The sequence below is a fragment of the Balaenoptera musculus genome, chromosome 3, assembly GCF_009873245.2.
Source record: "Balaenoptera musculus isolate JJ_BM4_2016_0621 chromosome 3, mBalMus1.pri.v3, whole genome shotgun sequence".
In the NCBI taxonomy this organism is placed as follows: domain Eukaryota; kingdom Metazoa; phylum Chordata; class Mammalia; order Artiodactyla; family Balaenopteridae; genus Balaenoptera; species Balaenoptera musculus.
The window spans coordinates 120000434-120025631 of NC_045787.1; the positions used below are offsets into that span (position 1 = coordinate 120000434).

General features: G+C 40.7%; 1 protein-coding gene across 1 annotated transcript in view; it reads left to right on the plus strand.

The window, feature by feature from the left end:
* KCTD16 (potassium channel tetramerization domain containing 16) overlaps positions 1 to 10581 on the plus strand; it is a 271443-nt gene extending 260862 nt beyond the window's left edge. The window contains exon 3 of the mRNA XM_036848055.1: positions 10099 to 10581. Coding sequence (XP_036703950.1) covers positions 10099 to 10553 — 455 coding nt within the window. The 3' untranslated portion in view covers positions 10554 to 10581. The remainder of the gene's footprint in view (positions 1 to 10098) is intronic.
* The last annotated feature ends 14617 nt before the right edge of the window (positions 10582 to 25198 follow it).

Below are 25198 nucleotides of genomic sequence, written 5' to 3' on the forward strand. Positions count from 1 at the left end.
GGTTGAGAAACTCTGCCTTAGAGTGTTGTTGCTAGAATAAAATAAAAATATTTGTAAAGCACTTAGACCACCTCTGACATGTGGTCGGAGCTCATAATTCATTAATGTCATTTGCCGGGAGTTACTAATGTAAGTTCCCAGGCTTCCTCTGTCAGGTCCAAGCATTGTGATAAACTCATTCACACGGAGGTGTCAGACTCATTCTTCCATCAGGGGTGTACGCAGTTTAAAAGCAGGCCTTTTAGATGCTGATTCTGAGTAAATCTCTATGATGAAACGTCAGCCTCCCTAGCGCCTGGGGAAGTTTGGTCCCCATGCACCTCCTCTTTCCCCCAAGGAGGTGGGAATTCGTCACTGTAATTATTTACCTATTGTCACTGGTTTTGAAGATTCAATGAGATGATACAGGTAAAGTGTCCAGCACTGTGTTCGGCATAGGGTAGGTGCAAGCGTAGGTCAGTGTTATCATCACTTAGTGTCTGTCTGACTTTCTGTCTGTCTCTCTCCATTAGGCATGTGGTCATATTAGAGGAATCTGCTTTCTCCAAATTGCTCTGCCCTGTGTTTATCTTCACTGTACTCAATAATGGACTCTTCCTGAGAGCTTTTTTCCCCCAGGTGATAGACTCTTCAGATACGAAAACCTCTCCACTTCGTTCTGATTTTGCCTACATGGCTCTACACCCTCCCAGCTCTGTCCCTGGCAAGGTCCCAGACAGGCTCCAGACCTGGAGCTGGGCTTTGACACTATTGTTCGGACTCTTTCTCTCTCCTCATTGTAAAACGAGGGTGCTCAGTGGCCTCTAAGGTCCCTTCCAGGTCTCGCACTCTGTGATTCTGTCTACAGTGAGTTCTGCACTACATCCTGATTGTCTTTCTCATGGCTTTCTCACCAGTTTTCTGGTTAACTCCGACTTCAAAGCAGTTTATGACTTGTAAGGGTTCTAAGACAAGTTATTTTATCTGTGATTCTCAAAACATTCCCAGGGTACTCTGGCTCTTGGACTACTGCTCTGGGTTCATTTGGCTATTTTTTCTTTTACCAGGAGAATCAACAGAAATTTATGTTTGCATTTACCAATAAGCCATATATTATTGTGTTTTGATTTTCCCCACTTGGAGGAGGTATCATATATTGGTTGGTTGTTGAAAATTCATTAAACAGTATTAGCAAATATTAAATCGTAATTAAATGGCAAAGGACTTTTTTTCCTGTGCTAATTAAATGCATACTTCAAACACTGTTGATTGCTACCAGGGCAGCCTGGGTAGAACAGAAGACTGGTGGAGGGGCGTGACATACCCCACACATCAGGAATGTACCAGAGCTCTTCATCCTTCATTTAGTCATTTTCAGTTCTTTCCAGTGAACTTGGGGAAGGGAGCTGAGATTTCTTATATAAATATAATGATTTTTAAAAAACCTATGAGGGGCTTCCCTGGTGGCGCAGTGGTTGAGAAGCTGCCTGCCAATGCAGGGGACACGGGTTCGAGGCCTGGTCTGGGAAGATCCCACATGCCACAGAGCAACTGGGCCCGTGAGCCACAACTACTGAGCCTGCGCGTCTGGAGCCTGTGCTCCGCAACAAGAGAGGCCGCGATAGTGAGAGGCCCACGCACCGCGATGAAGAGCGGCCCCCACTTGCCGCAACTAGAGAAAGCCCTCGCACAGAAACGAAGACCCAACATAGCAATCAATCAATCAATCAATCAAAAAAAAAAAAGCTCCTCATAAAAAAAAAAACAAAAAACCTATGAAAACCCGGATTTTCAAGTTGTTCGATCAGTTGGTTACTTTGAAAAGTTACCAAAGGGCTGAAATCACTGGGACTATCATGTCTTAAAGTCCACACTTTAACCCTTTTGGCCTATTAGTATTTTTAAACATCTCTAGTAGAAAATTCTCGTGATACTGAATAATATGTCCACCAAAAAGAGCAGAGGCTTTGCGTTAAAAGAGACCTAGACTTGAATTCTTTTTTTTTTCTTATCAAAACCAGAAATTTATTTCTTACAGTTCTGGGGGCTGGAAGTCTAAGATCAGGGTTCTTAATCTGCCACATGTAAACTCTGTAACTTTGGGTCAGATAATTAACCACTTTGAGCTCCAGTTTTGTCTTCCATAAAAAGGAAAGAGAGTAACAATCCACCTAGTAGAGTTACTGTGAAGATTAGATTATGTAAAGTGCTAAGCACAATGCTAGGCACATAGGAGTCCTCAATAAATGATATCTATTATTATGCTAAGTTTCTGGTTTGGGAGGTACAGCTATTGTTGGAATAACTATGTACAACAGGTGGCAGTATTGCCTTAGTATGTCTCTTGAGAGTGTTAGTCAAATTTGTTGGGACTAGTGTAGCAAAGAGGCTATGATTCCAGAAAAGAAACAAGTCACCAACAAAGTAGCTTAGAAAACTAATAGTACTTGTGCCCTAAAGCACTGGCCAATATTAGTGCTAGAAATGTACAAGTGTTCAGAAGATGACAGAGGTAAACTAGACAGAAATTAAAGGTGTTAATATGAATTTGATACAGTGTTCAAGACTTTTATTGTAAGTAACACAAAATTAACTTTCACTAGATTTCAGCCAACAGACAATTTCTTGGCTTGTAAAATTATAAGGCTGGGAACGGGGCCAACTTGTGATACCACTAGATGTAGGGCTCTGTCTCTTGACTATTTCTCAGCTTTGCCTGTCCTGCTTGGCTTCTTCATGCATGAATATTCTCTCGAACTGGTAAGGAAAATAGCCAGTGAACTCACATCCTCCTAGTTTGGTACATCCCACATCATAAGGCAGACACTACCCATAAGTTCGAGCAGAACAGTCACAGTGGGGACTCCAATTCACCCAGCTTGGCTCACTTGACTGTGCCTGAATTACCCACTACAGTTGGGAGATGGGAAGTTCACATTTGGTCCATGTGTCCTCCCCTTATGGCCAGACACGGCACCATGGTTGACAGCCCCTTCAGGATGTGATAGGGAAGAGGCAGTTCCCTAAAGGAAAAGAAAGGTGGTTTTACTGGAAAAGGGAGACATGCAAACCCTGTAATAATTTCATATACATTTCATTCTAAGAGATAAAATACTCTGAGATATTGATTGAGAGGAGTTGTAGCAGAACTTATTATCTGGGGGACTTCTTCAAGTTTATGAAAATTGGTGAAGAAAAATATAAAAGCGAGTGGCCAGGATGAAGAAGACTGGGTGGGAAGAGAGATCAGATGGGGCACAGAACTCCCTATGAAATAGGCAAATAAGGACTTTGGGGACAGGAGTAATTCAGTATGATCTTAGCTGAAAAATGCTGAGACTTAAAAGGAGGAAATACAATAAAGAGGAGGAAAGCAAGAGAAGGACAAAAGGCCCTGGAGAATGTGAAATAAATGTGTCATCAGGAGCACTTGAAAGAGCAAGGCAGTAGTCCAGAAAGTTAAAGTTCAGGATTACAGCCTTATACACATCATTGCATTGCTTTATTTAGGGAGACACCTCACAGGTGAAAAGCCTGAGCTAGGAGGGTGTCTGAACATCACCAAAGTGGAAAATTATGTGACTAGAGACCATAGTTGAATGGTTAAGAAAGTTAATTTTTACTTAATTTGTATAATGCCTTTAGGGACTTTTTGGATATTAATAAATAATTATGAGTGATGATCAATTAGAAAATCTGTATACACAGTTATTCAGTTCTGGATGGATTTTGCCATTCTCTCTGTTGATCAGCATGTTTTATGTTTTTGTCACATGCATATAAATGTCTAGTGATATGCCTAAATATTTTCCATTTTTCAGGTCAGTTTTTTCTATCTTTTTTTTTTCTTTTGGAGGAAGGTTTACTGCCTCTCACAAACACTCTAAACCAAACATGACTTTCTGTACACATCATCCATTTCCTCTCCCGTTCATTTTCATGCAGATATTTCCAGCTGCCCTGATAGCCTGGTGTTTATGTGCCCTGGAGTGTGCATTAGAATTCAGAAGAGAACAAACCCAGGCTTTAACACAGGAAAACGGACATTAAACCAACCTAGAAACACATCCACAGTTACACATTGTGGTGGTGTGATAGAAACAGGTTGGAAGTTAGGACTGGCTTAAATTGGGTTGGGGGATGAATAGGTAAGGTGCTCTGAGAAAGGGATGGACAAAAAAGTGCTAAACAGGTGAAAATCAGAAGAATAAGTTGCTGGTAGAGGGATGATCAGATGCAAAACACTTAATAAGGTATAAGAAAGGGCAGCTGGGCAGCAACTGAACTGAGATGATGGGGGGGTTTTGTTTCTTTTTTTTAAATAAATAAATTTATTTATTTATTTTTGGCTGTGTTGGGTCTTCGTTTCTGTGCGAGGGCTTTCTCTAGTTGTGGCAAGCGGGGGCCACTATTCATCGCGGTGCGCGGGCCTGTCACTATCGCGGCCTCTCTTGTTGCGGAGCAGAGGCTCCAGACGCTCAGGCTCAGTAGTTGTGGCTCATGGGCTTAGTTGCTCCGCGGCATGTGGGATCTTCCCAGACCAGGGCTCGAACCCGTGTCCCCTGCATTGGCAGGCAGACTCTCAACCACTGCGCCACCAGGGAAGCCTGAGATGATGGTTTTTACTTCCATTCCCTAACTCCTCCATTTGCACTCATGGTCCAGCAGGTCCAGAGCTGTGTCTTTCTTTTCTGTTGCATCCCTGGCGGGGTCTGTGTGCTGTTATTAAGCTGTTGTCTCTCGGCTTCAAACCCACCCCTCTCTACAGTGCTGGCTGACGCTGAGGCTGGGTTTCAGCTAACCACCCTTTTCATTGGCCAAGCTGGCTTCCTGTTAGATTCTGTCTGTAGGGGGCGCTAGAGGAAGACTGTAATAACAGGGGGAGAAGAAAGACTCCTTATTTGCTTCCTGCTCATCAGAATCAACTCAGCTTTTATTTACCCCAGAAGCAGTTGGTTCCGGTTCTCTTTTTTTTTTTTCTGTAATCCCCAGAGCCAGGCTCCTTCAGAGATACCAGGACCAGCAGGCATGGTGCCCTCCTCACATGCCTGGGTCTCACCTCCCATAGTATGCCTTTTGCCAGCATCTAGGTTCTAGTAAGCCCCTCTCTTTTATTTGTCTCCCCAGCCCTAAGGGTGGTATCTGCCTCTTGCAGTCACTATCTTTGACTCCTCCAACATCTGTTTAACCAATTCCTTATATTAAATTCTCCCTGTTCAGATAGCAGGTGGAACGTCTGTTTTCCTGACTGGCCCTGGCAGATGCATGGGTGGTTTAACTGTCTGCTCTTGCCCAAACTTGCCATGTCTTAATGAGGATCCCCAGCTGGGTCCCTTCAAGGCCAAATGTCCATGAGTGGAAAAGGTCAACCACAAGCAAGAAATGATGATTGTCAAGCTGGAAGATGTATTTTTCGCAGATGCTTGCACAGTCTGCCTATTCCCAACCTCCACTATGCAATATCTTTTCCAAGGTTAGCAGAATTATAAAAACATCAATTTGGGCATTATTGACTTTTCAACTGGGATACCGAGAAAGTGTTTCAGCAGCCTTGATAAATTAAATCTGACCACCTAGCTCCCAGACTGGCAGGTTCCTACATCACTGACAGAGAAGACAGGGGAAAGCAGTTTTCCCAGCTGTTGCTGTAAATGATGTGCATTGTGTTCACAACCATTAGCAGGTGGAGAATTTGAAGTGTGGGTAGATTGCAGAGCTACCTCTTTTAAAAATGCATAAGCACTTAGTGAGTTTGCTAAGTCGTGCCTCATTCAGTTCGGTTTGAATTTTTCATAGGGGAGAAAGATTCTGTTGTCTTTCCTCTTTTATTCCTTCTTTGTCAGTAAGGACTTAGGGCTACAGTGGAAAGGGACATGAGTCTAATCATGTAATTTTCTTGACTGGTCCTCAATTTTTCCAAGTTGTAAAATGTTGGAAGATTGAGTGTTTAAGGACTTGAGGCTGTTGAGTTTCCTGCCCCTCACCATGTAATCCAAACTACAAATTTCCCTGGGCTCTGGGTTTAAATTTATTTGATGCGTCCTAAAGTAAATTTTTATCCTGGAAGACTCATCCATTTGTGAAATTCTAAGCACTGCACTTTGAAGGAAGCTTCCTTCCAAAATGATCCCCTGCTCATACACTATGTTCCTCTCCACTCCCAAATAGAGTCAGACGTTATGAAATGCTCAGTGTACATTTTCCTGACGAGTCCAATTATAGCATCAGTGTTCTTCCCAACATGATGCTCCAGCCAGACCTAAGAATTGGTTTTATAGCGTGTTAGTGGAAACATAATCATCATATCTAACAAGCTCCTGATCTTTTTTGTTTATGTAGATCAGTGTCTGGCTTCTGGTAAAACAAATGTGGAATGTGTACACTGATTGAAATGCGTATTGGTTGCCACAAACCATGAAACATCTTTACCTTCGTTAACTATCTCATTTAATTTTCCTAAAACCCTTATGAGGAAGATACTATTACTAGCCTTATTTTTCAGATGAGGAAACTGAGGCTCAGAGAGGTGAAGTAATTGGTCCAAGCTGACATGTTTCAGGGCCTGACTCTGGAGCCTGCCATCTGTCTGCTACATTATCAACTTGATATAATTCAACACATGTGTCTGGCTCATTCATTTAATCGTCAGACATTTATCAAACCTCTATTATGTGCCAGGCAGCAAAAATGAAATCCAACAAAGTCAGCAATGGTTTATTTAAAAATAAGGAAGAGCTATTAGGCTCTTTGACCAGCAACTAGTTAATACACCCCTCGAAAGGCAGTAGAGGTTTTGCTTTTTTTAATATCAATAAATCAGACTTTTCTGGGAATGAAATGGCTTTCTCCCTATATCTGACTAATCAATTGTAACCTATTTTCTCCTCAAATGGAGAGATTTATCCCAGCCAGCATTGGAACCTCAGCAAACTGAGAGCAAAAGTATGTTGCAATCTGAAGTACCAAGGTATTTAGGAGATCATATTTTGCTGTAATTGGGGGGATTCTAGAATACCTAGAGTTACAGAACATACCTTTCATCGATGCATTTACACTCTCCAGAACAGGTGAGTACATGTCAGTGGGACTGCAAGGGCGAAAGGGTTTTCTGTGTTCTGGTTTATAACCTCCGTCTGCTGTGGTTAAATTCTTGGGAAGGGGGTGATCAGACAGACGGTGCTTCCAAAAAAGAAACGGCGTGGTTCTCTTCTCACGTTTGATTATTTTTCAAATTTCATAATGACTCTTCACGAAGCACCTCCAGCTAGACGGTGTTAATCCCATATTCTTCCCTGATTTCAACCTAATATGTAGACTTCAGAAGTCATCTTATGGATTATCTTTCCAAAATAGTAAAACATTCAGATGTGCTCCTAAAATATTGAAACGTGGTAGTATAACAAGCTCCACTAAAATTAATTTGTTTAATTTCCCTTTAATAGTGATAGCGCCTAGAATAAGTGGAAAGTAATACTTCTGTTTGCCTGGAAGCTGGTGGATCCCAGCTGACATTTAAATCCGTGATCATCCTGGCAGTCCAGGGAGGAAATAATGCATCTGTGCCAGGTTCTTGGCTTGGACAGGTCTTGGAGGGCTGCATGCAGTTTTCCACATGAATACACAGGACTCCCTCACATGATGGTGTTTGCGTTGTTAAAATGCCTTTTAGAAAAGCCTCAGGTTTCCCTCCAAGTCCACTGAATGGAATGACTTTCAGGGGAAGGTAACTGTTGGGCAGAGAAACACAGGTTTGTGTTTTCGACCGGTACAGCAGGTTTTATGGCCAAAATATTTTGTCATCTTGTTTTAAGGTAATAGGAGTACTCCAGCACATCTCCTTCTTCTTCTCCTTTCTGTCTTTCTCCTATTCCTCTTCTTTCTTTTTTTTAAGGCTAAGTTCAATTTCTGAACTTTTCTCAAAAAAAAAAAAAAAATCAAACTAGATCAACTCTGGGTTGAGGTGATTACTTTTCCTTGACCCAGTTAGCTGGAGCCATTTTTCCATCGAGTCATATTAGTATAGGGATGGTCAGGTTTGGAGAGGCAGAGGCAAAATCTGCCTTCTGAAGGAGAAAAAACGTTCACCTCAAGAGTCTGGGCTGGCAGACAGAAACCATTTTCTATTGCTGATATTTTCTGTTACCAGCTGGCATATGTTGAACAGTTTCTCTGTTGCACGGAAGAGATTTATTTGTAATAGCCTGAGATAACTAGGACGTTATTGCTGTGCTGATTCCTATTAGCTAATGGGATTGTTGCATTTCATTTAATGGGTATATAAATACATGAATACTCACTCGCATTTTAAAAAGTGGTTCAAAAGAGCAGGTATACATGAGAGAGACTTTTGGCATTGTGATTTACAGGGACTTTTTTTTTTTACTATCTCTGGGGAAAAATGTATAAATTGCTATAAATATTTAAATCATTTAGCTGTGTAGAGGACAGGCATTGTAAAAGACGGCAGGATATAACTTTCCTAATAGTTTCCATTCTAGGGTTCCTCTACTTTGACCACATTAGAAATGACAATAAAGTGAGATCTTATTATCATGTGACTTATTATTTATGAGTATAAGATATAGTGCAAATCAAAACTAGGTCTCCTTTAAAACGTATAAACATACCACATTATCCTTGCCCTCAATATTAGCATCATAAAGGGGATTGAATTCCCTTTTTTTTATGGCTTAAGTGCAATGAACTATATGAAGTACCCAGTGTATAACATATGATCAGTAAACAATATGAAGTTCATGACTCCAAGAAGACTGTGGCTGTTCAGAGGGTGGAAGGCTGGGAGCAGTGACTTATGTTTAGGAAATTGCTTTGTGCCGTAATTGTGGATTTCCTAGTTTAGGGAGCCACCAACTGAGTATCTGAAAAATGGCTCTGCCTCCAAATAGCTCAACGCAATGCTATGAATCAAGACTTAGGGAAATAGGGAGAGAGGAATTCACACTGGCTTAAATATATTGTAGTGGATCATATAAGTGAAAGCTCATTGACAGGTCTAGCTTCAGGTATGGCTGGATCCAGGTATTTAAACGTTATTATTAGGATAGTATTTTAATGAATTTCTACACTGTGACTTGAGCTATTTTCTGGGATGACAACAAGAAACATTTCATCATGTCCACCTCAGGGTGCTCATGGTATAGTAGCTGAGATGCCTAAGGTAGAAAAGAACTATTACAAAATATGATATGTGCAATAATAGATGCATTTACAAAAGTAGACCATAACTCAGAGGAAAATTTTAACAACTACTTCTGAGGATAGGTGAACAAGGACTTCAGAGAGGAATGAAACCTTGAAAATTGTTTTGAAAGAGAAGCAGGAATTTTACAGACAGCCTTGGTTATAGTATTTGGGAGACCTGTATTCAAATCCCAGCCCTGCCATTTACAGATAGTGCAAACTACGACAAGTTTCTTAAATTCCCAGGGTCTTAGTTTCCTTGTATGGAAACTGGGAGTGGAGCTACTGATTTCTTCGAATTATCATGAGGACCCGGTGAATTGATGCGTGCCCAGAGCTTACATGGGGGCCAGCACAAAGTAAGCCCTCCCTGACTGGTAGCTGTAATTCCACTTTTCTAGACTCCCCCTATTTACCTGACCGCAATAACATGGGGCATTGGATTACGGTTTAACATCAGCCACAGTAAAATCCGCTAGCATTTATTGAGCACTTACTGCATGCCACACATTGCATTAAGAATTTCACTTGCCTTGTCTAAATCCACCCTACAACTCTTGGAAGTGGGGAAATTATTATCCTCATCTCACAGATAAGGAAACTGAAGCTTTGAGAATTTAAGGGATATGCCAACGTAGCAAGGTTAGTGATGGTATAGCTGAGTAACTCTCTGACTCCATTGCCCGTGGGCTGAAGCATTATATTATATTTCTTGTCATGCAGCACGCCATCATTAATTTGCTTCGCTTGATGAACTTGGCTGCTGGGTACTCCTGTTGCAGCCCATTCCGTGTGCCATCCCATTTCTTCTGAAGACATGGTTGTGGTTGCTCGTGTGTGTGTGTGTTCACGTGCTGCGTTGTTACTCCACACTGAGCTGCCTGGCATTCATCCCTTGGGTCCTGTGCTTCCTTGCAGGTGAGCCATCGAGGTGGTCATCCTCGCACTGTGATTGCTGCTGCAAGAATGGCAAGGGTGACAAAGAAGGAGAGAGCGGCACCTCTTGCAATGACCTCTCCACCTCCAGCTGCGACAGCCAGTCTGAGGCCAGCTCTCCCCAGGAGACAGTCATCTGTGGGCCCGTGACACGCCAGACCAACATCCAGACTCTGGACCGTCCCATCAAGAAGGGCCCCGTCCAACTGATCCAGCAGTCAGAGATGCGACGGAAAAGTGATCTGCTCCGGACTCTGACTTCGGGCTCCAGGGAGTCGAACATGAGCAGCAAAAAAAAACCTGTTAAGGAAAAGCTCTCAATTGAGGAAGAGCTGGAGAAATGCATCCAGGATTTCCTAAAGATCAAAATTCCAGAGAGGTTCCCTGAGCGAAAACATCCATGGCAATCTGAACTTTTACGGAAGTATCATCTATAGTGGAGGGCGGGGGAGGTGGGAGAAGAAACAGATCGTGTCACCATTTTGAAGTAAACCTCCTAAAGGAAATTCATATTTGAAAAGAAAAACAATAACTAACAATACACATTTGTTAGAATACAGTAGCCCATTGATATACTACTGCCTATTTACCTAGTTCATCTTAACATGTCAATCCACAGGGTAGATTTCTTTCCAGATGTGGAAGTGTAAGAAAATCTCTCTCTCTTCTTTTTGTTCTTTATTTGTTTGTTAACTTGGTCCCATGTGCTGAGTATCTTATCTATAATGAGAGCCAGCTACATAAGTATAGCTGAGAGGCCTTGGGAATCATTTATCCGAAACTGGGTTTTGCTCTCCTCTTCTACCTCCCTCCTTCGAATGAGAATATGGTAGAGATCTGACCCACTGCCATAGGTCTGGATTTTTAAATTTTCCTTTTCCCTTTTGTTTATGGGGTAAGGGGGGAATGGCAGATTTATATGACTTTTCACTCAAATCGATTATGTGCCAGTTTATATTGACTCCGTCTGCATGAGTATTTGTGCAACACAAGCCCAACAAAGTGTGTATATACACACAGTGCACATGAGCCCAGGGCCTGGGCATCCTAAGAGGTGTGCTTTTGCTCCCAGCAGCACCCTCTTAGAGCCCTTCAGACACAGGAGCCTCTGCTCTTATCTTAAAAGCCTTCTGGGAAGATTTCCCAACCTCTCTTGGCAACACTTCCTAACATCAGTGAACCTTCATCATCAACAAATTACCTTCCTTATTTCAAAATTAACACCCTCAGGCTCCATTTTACTGCGTTGCTCTTTCTCTGCACTAGGAGAAGGTGAGAAGAGCTAGTCACATATTCTTTGTGTTTTTTTTAAAAAAACAAAACATCCCTCATCCACAAAAATGACTGCAAAACGACCCCATGTTCAGCCTTCTCTACCCTGAGCTGAATTACCTTCCTTCTCGCAGCGTTTTCAGAGTCCTTACTGCCCATGTTTTCAAGGCGTGGCCTTTTCACGTAATCCACATTAAGTTCTCTGCATTCCCGTGTAGCTGTGGAAGTAAGAAAAACACACAGCGCTTGGATGAGGGTCCAGCGTTTTGTTTTAAGAGGAAATTGTATTCCACACCCCTCCTAGTAATGTCTCATAACTTGTTCAAATTGCAGTGCTTCACTGTTACTTCCTTATAGGCAGTTTTGTTTGCCTTTGGGATCTGGGATTTGGCTGTGTCCATACTAGGATTTGGCTGTCGTTTCTGTGATGTCTGTGAACAACCCAACTAGATAACTGAAGCTCTGAAATTAAGACTTTGGCTTTCTAAACTGTCTTTCTTGATTATATCCTTCACCTATATAGACACAGCCAAAAAGATAACTGTTAACAGCCATCCATCCATGTGACTCTGTATTCTGTTAACGTACCAATAGTTTTTTCATAGACTTGTGGTAAGTGAAGATTGAAGGGCAAGTTTTTACTTTCAGCATTCCTCGTGCATTTCAGTGGGAACTGAAAATATAATTTGTCCATCATTAATTGTGTGCCAAGCACTACTAATTTTTTTTTTACTGTGTGTGTGTGTGTATGTGTATATGTATCACAGGTAATAAAGGCAACTGGATGATGTTTGTAGGAGGGAAACATAATGACCAATTGCTTCTTTTTGAAGTCTTTCACTGATGCACATTTATCATGTAAGAGGTCTGTCTTGATTCCTGTTATTATTGCCCATTAGTATATGGATATCTTTCTGAATTTTTATTAATTCTTACACCTGGGCAACAGACTCAGCCAGTGTTTTCTTGTCCTCATGGTTCAAATGGACTTTACAGTTTTGCTGAAGTGGAAAAGAAAGATCATTTGGGGAGCTGAGTTGTCAAGAGAATTATAATTATGAATTTAAGTGGTGTTCTTTTTTGCAGTAGTATATTAGCAGACATTTAATCTTAACTACAACATAGCTTTGTACAGCCTACCAGTATGTCTTCATTCTTTTCAATGTTTCTTTATACCACATCAAGATATCATATTAATAATAGAAGATTCTGCAAAGGATCATAGAACTTAATGGGCCAAGAAGTTGAATTTGGTGAAAATATCCCCAAACTCACTTTGGTCAAATGATTCTTATGGTCCTACTAGAAGTTCTGTCAAAGAGTTAGGGGTCTAACTGAAATGGCCAAAGTCCCAACTTTCTTGAATTTCAGACCTGATTGTCATGCCTTCAAGATAGAAACACACTAGTAAGAATTAGAGAACTAGTAAGATGGCAGTCAACACACTACTCCTACTACGTACTTTAAATAGGAAATTAAACACTGCAAAAGAAAATGTTCATGGCATTATTTCTCTGTTCTTTGACCTGTCATGAATTTGTTTCCGTTTAGGCTGTCTTTATACCCCCAGTGAACAAAACCAGTGGCGGCAAGTCTGTTTCAAACAACAGTAACCTTTTAAATCTGAGTCAGCTCTAGACTGACACTCACACCAAATAGTCCAAGTAGCTGAAACAGCAGCATGGTGTTCATTTGTGTGGCTGTTGGTGTGGAGATGACGGTAGACCTGATCAGTAAAAGGCTCTGCAGAGGCACCGAGTCCATGGACATCTTCAGTCCTAGTTCAGGTGGAGTTCAAGTGAGGTCTGTGTGGCCTGCAACATTGGAGATGAGTTCTGGGTAAGTGAGTTAGAAGATGAAATGCTGTAGTGGCCCTGCACCATGAATCAGGCCCATTTTCCTGAACTTAAAAATAGTTTGAAGAACTTTTAGTTCATTTCTGGACAGAACAATATATATGGTTCGCTTCTTGACTATTGGTTATGACAAGGGCTGATATGAAGAGACTAGTAGCATCAAATAGGTCAAATGAATAACGAATCATATGTGCAGAGCCCCTACTCAGGTAGCCTCCTAGAAAATTCTGCAATGCTAAAATCCATTGAGCTTGGGGAGGTCATTCTCTAGGTCATTCTCCTAGAAAATTCTGCAATGCTAAAATCCATTGAGCTTGGGGAGGTCATGCTAAAATCCATTGAGCTTGGGGAGGTACATGGGTCTTCTGAAGGCAGAACTATATTTATAAAGCCCCCCCACCCACTGTCAAAAAGGGAGTGATCTGTGTTTAGCAGGAAAGGGAGAAGACAGGAAAATAAAACTGTTGCATCATTATGGTGGTATGCTCTCCCTCCCCCTGCTAAGAAAAAAATTGCCCTGAGATACGGCCATAAAACAACAAAGTGAAGTGGTTTCCAAAAGTTGCAGTGATGTTATCCTTTGTAATTGTAGGCACAGTGTTATCTTCCTGGAAATACATGCATGATGAATTATAATAAAAGGGGAACAATTCACAAACCGTAAGTGTTCCCTTTGTTCTTTATTCCTCCATAGCTATGTCTACCCCCAGCTGATTCATTTGCAGGGGTTACATCTATTAAAGGGGAGCTAACAAGGAATTTTTCACTTTTGCATTGGCCTTGTTTGATTCAGGGGCACCTTTATCCATAGGCACAGACCAGATATGTATTGTTCATTTTGGGTCCTCTTAGTTCCCACTGCTTGTGCTTCTGGATTACTTTTGCTTCTCTGATTATCCTTTCTGATTCCTTTAGACTGAGATTCCTTTCTGATTATCCTTTGTCTGTGCCAAGCAAAACATGCTCCAGTGAGACAAAGAAAAGGCATATATGGTGTTTTGCAAAATTACTTGACCCCAACTCCCAAAATGGGAAACAAACTCTGATTCTCCTCTGATTCTCCTATGTTTTTCTCTGTTACAGTTTCAAATTTCCAACTTTGTATTTATAGTGTCCCAATCCAGAACACTTAAGTGCTGGTATTTTCTGCCACTAGCTATCATAACGTGCAACTTGACTAGTCTTGGTCTTCTGGATGATATTTCCTAGATTTAAGACTCTATGAGCTTTTAGGAAGAATCGTTTGTCACCTTCACGTGACATAGCAATTTTCAAAGGAAAAATGATGGGAGTTATTTTTTCCCTGATGACTCTGTGGCGGATAAATGTTTTTGCCAATTTGCATGCTGGGTTATACGTTTAGCATGGGCCGTTTCTCTCTTAATGTCTTGGTATTGTTGGCATCTTGCAATCTTGATGGCCCACTGTTCCAATTTATTTATTTTCTTTTATATTGTCAAAATAACACACGAGAGAAAGAATCAGAGTGAGCATTCTGTATTCTGAGGTAATACGGAGTTAGATGTCGTTTGAACAGGACTGTACAATGATTAATATCTGCAGAGAAATTAGACCAAATGAAACCTGCTGAAATGGGTTTGATTTATATTGCCTTCATCATTCTGATTTTAGAAGAAATGGTTATTGCTCTCCACCCCTGCTGAAAGAAAAGAGTGTTTGTTAAACTTTAATAATCACAGCTTTGTGGTGCAAGCACAACGCTTATTTGTTTGGAATGTCTGTTTTTCCTCATCTTGCCATATACATTGGAATGGAGATTCTTCCCCTAGTGGCCTCCACTGCAAAAGTTTTGGCAGTGTTTCCAGTACTCGGCATGCATAAAATCATTTGCAGCACTTGCGTAAAAATGCAGATTCCTTGATCCTAACCCCAGAAAGTCTGATTCAGAAACTTCAAGCAGGGCCAAGGAATCTGCATTTTGGGCTATCATCCTTAATGGTTTTGATGAGATGGTCTGTGGACCTTCCTTTGAGAAACTCTGCTATTTAGGGACTATGCAGAGGTCAACATTTCTCTCACTTCCTAGTGGCACTTCCTCTCACTTTCTTTCCCCTACAAATGAGTCAAAGCATGCATAATTCATTATCTTAAGAAAAAAGACCCAAAGAAGAACATTCTAGGACTAGGGCAGAGCAGATTTCCATAATTTGTTTGCCCTTTCATCTGCCTGTCAATCATAACCTTTTCTTCATTTTGTGTATGTTTGATGTTTGTGCCTTTTTTTTTGTTTCCAAACTGAAAACCTACATCAATATAGTTTTATGACTGGGTAGATGGGAGCACATCTCTGAGTGAGATGTGTCCTAATGATACCCAACAAGGAACAAAAATAATGACCTTTTCCAAAGAAAGTTGTTCATTTCTAGGCCCTTTTACAGTTTGAGTCAGAGGAACCGTAGAGTAATCCATAATTTAATGATGTGTATGGCCCCAAAGGAGGTTCCAGTAACTGCACATACAAGCCACCAAAATGAATATGGAGTGTTTAGTGAATTTAGCTCTACTTCACGGATGAAATCCTGAGTCATTGTACTGCTAAGTTTGTCCAATTTGATTCAAGCAGGACTAGGAAGTTCTCAGAGTTGAAGACCCTGAACCCCAACATTAACTAAAAACTTCAAGCAAAACCCATGGGGGAGAATAAATTTTTAAAAAAGAAATAAGGAGTGGATTCAAAATTCCATTTGTAATGACATGAAATTCTCTAATTTTCCAGTCACTCTGACCAGGAGAGATGGCCGTACTATGATTATTCAGAAAGAAAAGAATTTTGGAGGTTTCAATGACCCAGTTGGTCCTATCCTTGTAACACAGTAACTGGAGAGGTACCAGATTCCCACATGCAACAGGAAATAGAGAATAGATGGCTTAAGTTCATGCTTGTCATGATATTAGTTAATATTTAAGTAAAAACTACTATCAAAGGAAAGTGAATGAAACGAATGCACTTTTTGCCACTAATTAAGATTATTTGGCCAAGAATTTTTTTAAAATCTTAAATTTGATTCAGTTTCTTTTCCCTCCTTTACTTCCCAAGGGAAGTTTACTTCTCTTTATTCCCCAGCTTCCTAACCTTTAAAAAAAAAATGTTCTTCTTGTTTGTGAACAAATTGTGTTGTTTATTCGATAAAGAATTTTTACTTCCTAGACTGTCATCCTTGCTTTATCTAGGGAATTTACTTTGAAAAGCCTGAAGAAAAATGTGTCCCAGTCCAGTGACTATCAAGGGGTTTTTCCTGGGGGAGGGAGGAGGTGATTTTCCTGTTAATCAGCCTTCTAAAAGCACTTACATGCCAACCTTACATGGAGGATTAAGTAAGTCTCCTCTCTCCAGCGACCTCTTCCATCTTGTCAGTTTATTCTTAGAATTGACCTTTAGCTAATTTACCTGCACTTGCACAATAAAAATCAGCATAACTGCAGACTCTCTTATTGCTGACGTTGGCTCCATCCACCACAAATGGAAGAGGATTGATGCGCAACTAAGTAGTGGAGGAGAACTGCTTTATAATTGTGTCTGTGTGGGTGCGTGTCTGTGCGTACACATACATGTGCAATTTTTAGGTCAATGTTGGGTCAGTGGCTAGTGGCCATGGTAATGCTATCCAAGTTCAGGGAAAAAGTCTTTGGTCACAAAGTTTAACAGCTTTTAATTCAGCACCAGTAGTTTGTCAATACTTGAGAAGGTGGAGTAAAGCTGGTCTCCTGATACAAAATTCAAACGTTACAGATTTCTGGATGAAAATCAAACTCGTTTTCATTTATATAGTCACTAGTGACATCATACTCAAAGAAAAGAAAAAAAAAAAGGAAAGAAAAAGGAAGGCTTGAAAGCTAAAATATGCATAGAATTCACATTGATCACTAGCAGTTTTTCTCGACTACATCCAGTGGTCAGTGGTTTTTCTTACATGTGAGAGACAGAAACACTTTCAGGAAAGGCTCTGATTTGTGTGGCTTATGTGCATTTAAGGCAGTGACTCTCATCCAGGTGTGATTTTTGCACCCCAGGGGACTTTTGGCAATGCCTGGGGATATTTTTGATTGTTGTGACTTGAGAGGTACTACTGGCATCCGGTGAGTAAAAACCAGGAATGCTGCTAAACATCCCACAATGTACAAGACAACCCTCACAACAAAGAGTTATCCAACCCCAAATGTCAGTAGTGCTGAGGTTGAGAAACCCTGAGTTAAGGGTTGGCTCAAATTTTCCACGGCATTCTTAACCATGTAGAGAAAGACTTCTGGGCCAAGGGATAGGATGAAATGAATGATAATAATTTGTACCACCTGAAATCTGTGTAGGGTTTATTTATTATCCCTTTATACAGATGTGAATGCTGAGATTTAGAGAGAAATATGTCATTTTGTCCAGGGTTCCAGTAGTGATGAAGCAGGCCTGTGGTCTAACTCTGTCTTCTACTTAAATCTTTTTCTGCCTCAGAAAAATGATACTTCAGTGAAGTTATCAACCTTAAAACAGCTAAATGCGTTTGTTGTGAAGCACTTTGGCAGCATTCTGAGTTCGTGTGACCCTATTAAGGATGCTTTTCAAGCTGATCAACAGTAGAGAGCAAGGTGCTCTCCGAAAGGAAACAGGAAAGCGGGGGCAAGAGTGCTTAGAACAGGCCAACAATTCCATCATCTTTAACTGCTCATTGTGTGCTTTGTTTCTTTGGGTCGAATATCCTCACTAAAGATGATATTTAGATCTTGGAAAATATCCTCAGACTCACACAGATGACCCCCATGCCCATGTTTTCAGAGATATGACAAGTCTAAGCAAGGCCCTGGCTACTGAGCCTCATTATTTCATTTGCATGTACTGACCTCATTAGAACACAAAACAGGTTTGTATCTTAAATAATTTGGCATTTTTCTTTTCAGTTATCACACCAACATCACAGTGATAGAATAAAGGTCCAGTCATTCTACCTCCATTTCGTACAAGGGAAACTGAAGACCCAGAGAGCTGAAGTCAGACATTCATTTATTCATTTGTTCATGCATTCACTCAGCAGGTATTTGTTTGGTGCATACCGTGTACAGGTCACCGTGATGAGCATTATAATCTACTAGGGAATCGAACTTGGGATACAGAACTTGAATTCAGATCAAGTTCGCATCCTAGGCTAACATTATTTTTGTATGTAGCTCTGATCAACATTCTAGATTTATGGTTTAAATATTAAGTTATAAATAATGTAGACTACGAACTTGTTGTTAGGCGCTAGAAACTCTACTAGGTGTTTTCTATGCCTTATTTAATCCTAGAATAACGCAATGAGGTAGATCTTGTTACTCTCCTCTTTTTCATAGTTGAGGTCAGTGAGACTCAGAAAGGTAAAGCAGCACCTAGCTTGACAACGGCAGAGACAGATTTTCATCTGGGTTTATTAGACTCCCAAGGCTGACAACTTCACCACCTCATGACATAAGCTCTTCTTCTCTGTTTTCTGGATTTCACCTTTTTATCGTTTCTTCTGCTCTAAGCAAAAGGTAGCCAGGATGATTCCAGCCTGACATCCTTCCTGCAAGTTGTTAGCTATTTTGAGTTGCAAGTTCCATTGGACATGCATATCCCTAGGAGATCAAGGAAAAAAAGATTTGGGGGGTACCACAGACTGTACTTAATGGTAAAAGCCCTATCAGGGGGCTTTGTTGTAGAACAGGTATCTAGTGAGTACTGAGCCCTGTGAAACCCACAGTGGTAAGATAGCTTCCATGTCAGGAGGATGGTGCCCGCAGCTACTGGCTGTGCTGTTCACGGGTGACCGGGGCAAATTTCACGAAAAGTAAAACGTGTCTGTATATGCGTGTGTGTGCATGTACATGCACGTATCTGCCATTTTTCCTTTTTGGCTTTTTAAACAATTTCAGTTTTTGTTCATGACAGGTCAGAAATCCAAATATGATTGACTGCCCCTAGCATCTCATCATTACTATTCTAAGTTGGAAAAAAGAGAGGCATCTAGAGAAAATAAACTGCACTGAAATATGTGAGTGTGTGTGTGAGGCGTGTGTGTATACTTGTGTGTTGTGTATGTGTGTTTATGTATAAATTTTGTGTATATATGTATATATGAGTGTACATCTATCTAAATATATATATCTATATCTATACATTTGTATACACACATAAACAAATCTTAGTTTGAAACTGTTTGGAATTTTGGGTTTGAGGGACTTATTATAATTTATTTTTGATTTCCTAGATAGTCTAAAATAGTTCTAATTTCCAAAAGTCTCTTCCACTATGAGTATATGTATATATCTATGGTACAGAGAATATGGTTAGAATACCTAGGTTTAACATCTATGGATGCAAAACCAAATAAAAGTGCATTTAAGGAAAAGCCAAACTTGGAAAAACTGGCTTTCTAATTTGAACCATTTGTTGGAATTTCAAACTACTCTATGTGTTTTCAAACTTGCTCATTAAAACACACACACACAACCCACCAAATGAACATGATGATGTTTAGGAAGAAAAGAATAAGAAAATGTAGGTCTATGATAGCACAAATCCAATGGTTACCATACCAATGGTACTTCACCTACCTATTGGTTAATTTACTATCTTCTCATTGATTTTACTTCATCATTCATGGGGGGGCCCCTGTGGCCTTATGTATTTGTAGGTGGAGCTGGTTATCTGTTTAATTATTTTAAAACTCTAGTAAATAATTAATATGCATATTGTAAACATATACCAAAGCTCAAGGGCACATTGTAATAATAACCAAACATTTCCTAGACTCCTGCAAGTAACCCTTTAAGCCTGTGTATACAGATACCAAAATAGTTGCTCAAAGAAGGAACAACATAAAGTTAAATGAAAGAAAATGTTACTTCTCTGTTTTGGCATCCTATATGCATATGACCAAATGACTGAAATTTGGGCACTCTGAAGGATACAGTAAGTTATGTTTTCATTCATAGGCATGTGCTTTGCATATTTTGGAGAATACGAAAAGTGTTTTAAGTCAACCTATGCAAACAGGGCTTCCCTGGTGCTCCTTGGGATCAGTTTGTATGCATACAGCCCATACCTTCAGAAACTCAGCCTGGCTCCCAGGCCAGGTCTTAGCTGATGGTCCAAGCACAGGCTTCTCCTCCCAGGGACCTGTCAGGTTTGCTCAGACAGTCAGAAACATTTGCAAACCTATCGAGTATGGTCATTCCTTTTTTTTATTCCCAAAGTCTCCCTGCCGATGTGGTCTTAAAAGCGTAAGAAAGAAAATCAATTTTGTAGCAATTTCATGTTCTAATTAGGTTTAAGGCCACTTGAAGAAGGAATGTTTGCTTTTCCCCCAAATTTTATAGCAGAGGAGGAGGTTTAACATCAACCTTGGCTTCAAGTTCTCTTCTTTCATTCATTTTTATTCTAAAGGAGAATGTTGAATCAGGATAATTTTGCTTAAAATATTCTGCTTAGTTTAGAAAAGGACAGATTAATTTTTGTGTGTGTGTACAACATGAGGGGTGGAGAAGCGGGTGTGCCAGAACCCCTCATTACCCTGTTTCTGATCTAAGGAAATGGATTCAGGAATTATTGGAGTGGTACCCTACTTAAGACACAAAAACAGAAACGTAGGGGGCCCCATTTCAGAGTCCCATTGAAAGCTGTTAATGGGATCTCCTGTAAGTGGGTCACCACTTAGATTAGTGATGGCATCTCACTTGTTTCTCTGATAGGAACTTAGTCTGTAACATCAAGAATCTTTGTGTTGGCTGAAGGAATTGAACGAATGATCTCAGTTGAATTCCTGTTCCCCATGTCGTTCAGAACCAGCAGAGCATGGGGTAGAATCTAACAAACAAAATAATTTGTCCAAATTAAATCAACATGTTTAAATAGTATCGGCATTGCTCTTGACCGGTACTTATAAAGACCCTGTTAATTATGCTACCTGTGATCTCCAAGTACAGTTTGCCAGGGATCCTCAAGCTCCTCTTATATCCATCTCGGATGCTTTGAATGTGATGTCACCATAGATAAAGGAGTCTGAATTTCACTGGTACTAACCCTGAGTGGTGATCTACTGGGGCCTTGCTCATGTTTCTTTTTCCTGACCTCATTCAAGTGCTTGATGACTTGGGTCAGTTTGTTGCACATTGATGCATACCAAGTGACACCCGCTGAAATTACCTCTTCTCCTTTCCAATGCAGTTTGCTTGTACATAAGTATAATGTCAAATTGTTTACAGGTTCTTTTTGTGTGTAATTGTGATAGCAGATTTAGCTCAAACTTTAATCTGTTTACTGAATGGTGTTCAAATGAATGTGCTTATTACAGTATAAACATCATTAATTATGGACTCACATGAATGCATGTCTACATGTTGTCAATTCCCAGCAGCTCGGTTATCCAGCAAAAAGTCTGCGGTCTGTGAATAGCAAATATACATAAACTACTGTGACTCTAATAACTCAGTAACTGTTTTTACCTTGGTATGTAACACTGTAGATTTTGGCCTGTTGTATTTCTTTCTTACCTATTTGTTTTGCAAGAGAAACATGATAAAAGATAGTACTACTAATTGTCCCAATGGAATTGCACATCATTTTGGCAGTCACTGGTCTACCCCAAAGGCAACTGCCTATGATGGAACAATGGCCCTGAGCAACATATAAATATATACATACATATTTATGTATGCAATATCTACAATGCTAATTACTACCATCTATTCTCACTGCCAGTGGAAACAAACTATTTTCTTTGGAATCATTGATGGATATAAAAAGTTTAATTTGCTATTAACCGCTTTCATATTCTGTTTAGTTCTTATAGTATGGTAAATGATACAGGTGCAGTATCAGTATTGTAAAATTGTGTGGTGAAAACTACAAAAGTCATTCTGTGGATATATTTTAAAAGGCAGACCAGAAACTATATTTCAGATTCTTGTGTGAATATAATTACAGAAATAGGTAACTATTTTTTATGTGTTTCCATAAATGACTCCATTTCATATACATTGTAATTTAGCACCAATCATAATAAATCATTTGGTAACATTTAGTTGTTAGAGATATCTATTTTCAGTATTCATGAGAGACTGATGATTCAACATTATTTCATGCTAACTCAAGAATTTTAGATGGAAGGTAATTACCATTGCAATTAGTTTATTTCTGGTTTGTTATGGCAGCTTGCTGGATTGGGGTACAAAAAAGGAGACTTAATAAGTTGGTTATTTAAAATTCTTAGAATGAGATTGCAGTGATCTGAAGCCTTGCCACTGCCTCTTCTTAATTGGGTGGCCTTACACTGTTTATCAAGGCTCTTTGAACTGCAGTTTCCTCATCTGAAAATAGGAATTCATAAAAATAATAAATAATAGACACCTCATGAGGTGAGAATTAAATTAGAGAGTCCAATTAAAGCATTTAGCACAGTATCTAGTACACTAAATAAATGCTTAGTAATCCCTACCCATTCGCATTACTATTATCCAAAATGCAGATCTTCAAGAGGAGCTTGGCTTCAACAGTCTGAATATATTTCTTTTTTTTCCTCTTTAGCGTTTTACAGCATTGCCTATAGAGCTAAACATTCAGTATGTTTTTTAATCAAGAGGGAAAAATTATACAGGGAAAAAAGGGAATTCTACAGCTTGGGGTGGTACTTTAGAAATAATTTAGCCTTTTGCTGCTGTGAAATATATTCAGCAGAACACTTGTCCCATGATCTGTGCTGAAAAAATGAAGGGAATTGGATGAAGTAGAGTTTGGGAAATATAACCTTTTTACACACTCCTCTTTGTAGTTTTTAAGTGCTTTTTTATTACATTTAAAGCCCTGAGAGTTATGCGGTAAAGGAACTTCCAAACTCTATTTAACCCAGAATCTCCCAGACTTCTCTCACTAAGGATGCTTCTATTTCTAAGGTGTGCATTTTCAGAAAAGCTAATTTAGCCCAGTCTCCTCCTTGTACAGGAGAGAAAGCTGAGCCCCAGAGAGGGGAAGGGATGTGTTGAAGGTGTGATGGTCCTGCGCCTAGAACCCCATCTATGAACCCAGGCTAGGACACTTCCTCCTAAACAAGTCTTATCTAGGTGACTGGCAAGAGTAATGACATTGATCTGAAAAACCCTTCTAAATTCATAACATCCTACTAGCACAGACCCAAAGTAAATAGTCGCATGAGATACTGAAGGCCAAGCAAGAGAAAAGCAAGGATGCAGCGAACAGGAATCCTTCCTTAGGCTCAGTCACCCCTGAAATTGCTGAGGGACAGACATTGAGCCTGCTTGGGCCTCCCAAATCTATCTTTAGAGATAGTCGCTACCGTGACACAGACCCTGGGCCGGGCTATACCTCCGCCCGCCACAGGGGTAAGAACTTAAATGGACCAAAGTGGTGGAGGAGTTCGGAGGGGAGTTTTCCTATGAATTCTTATGTGGGAGGCTGGGAGCTTCCTCCAAAAAAATTAGCGAGAAGACCCCTGTGTTGAGAAATTGTGAAGTCATTGACTTCTGCAGCCCCAGAAACTGCTTTTGTAGAGCTGAAACTTCATCAGGTGCAGGTCACAGAGAAAGACGTTGCCTCCAGTGTTCCAGAATGATACAGACAGTGAAGGAGCCACATCAAGAGGAAAACTTGGCTGCAGCTTTAAAGGATGAGTTCTGCCTCATACAGTAGCTAGGTTCTCCCCAAATCAAGGGTCCCGAGAACACTCCCAAGAGCCTCTGTGATGAGGACACAAGGAGGCTGCTCTCTCTACTTAGCTTGGAGCCTGCGTGGGAAAGAAGGTGTGTCAGGGGGCCCAGCCAGGAGTATAGTGGTGGTGGGTCAGGAGAAAGACTCCACCTTGAGCTCTCTGGGGAGACCTGGGGAGTCTCTGGGAGACTTCATCCATCTCAGCTTTGAAGTTACAAAGAGCCAGCAAAGGCTTACAGCCTCTGTCCTCCAAAAACTTGTCCGTCTGACAAACTGAGTTGAACAGGACTTGATCAGAAGGATCATAGCTTTTGGAATGAGGTCAGTGAAATAGGGAAAAATACCACCTTCTCAGACAACACTTCTGCTCCCCTCTAGTTTCAACCCAAAGACAGCGTTCCTTCCCAGACCTGCCAAACACCCAGAGCCACGTCAATCTCAGCCCTGATGGCAGCTACCACTGAGACAGGTCACTATAGGTGTTTATCCCAGTAGTGGGGCCGGTGACAGCCCCTAGCCAGGCAGAACACCATCAGCTTTAAATAAGCCAGACTCACCTTGCAAGGCTCACAAATAACAATGTGTCAGTAGCAGAGGCCCAGAAGGGCAGGTTTTCCGAATGCTCAGAATCCCAGAGAGCGCCCCACATTGCTTAGTCTCAGCAAGCTTGTCACGAAAGCACCAGAAAGAAAGTCTGGGCGCCAAACTCCAGCTTGTTTTCTCCTTCCTTCTTGCTCACTGTGTCCCCCCGGCCCCCATACAGTACCAAGAGACAAAACATCCCATGTACTTGAAGATCACCGTTGAAATGGGTTTGCTGTTCATCTGTGACTGGGTCTGGGCTCAAACGTGCTGTCCGAGCCTAGGAAATCCCTGGTGGATGTAAAGCAATGAAATCTACCGCCTCCAAGACAGAAAAATCACAAACTCCATGCACCCTTCACACAAATAAAGCTTTTCTTCTCTCCATCTCTCCTGGCCTCTCCACTTCCATACCTCTGCATTTCTGTTTTTCTCTTTTTATTCTGTTTGGTCTTTGGATGTCTGATACACAGAACAAACATGTTGAATAAACCACAGTACCCCTTATTCAACACCCTTATCCCTGCTCTCACACTTCTCTCCAGGCCTCAGCTTCCTCATCTGAACTGTAAATGAAGAACTTGGAGGAAACACTTCTAGGTACCCTTTGCCATTCCTCCTCTCTACCGATTTTTACCTAGGCCCTAGCTGGTCTCCAATGTGAGGGCATGGGTAAGAGGGG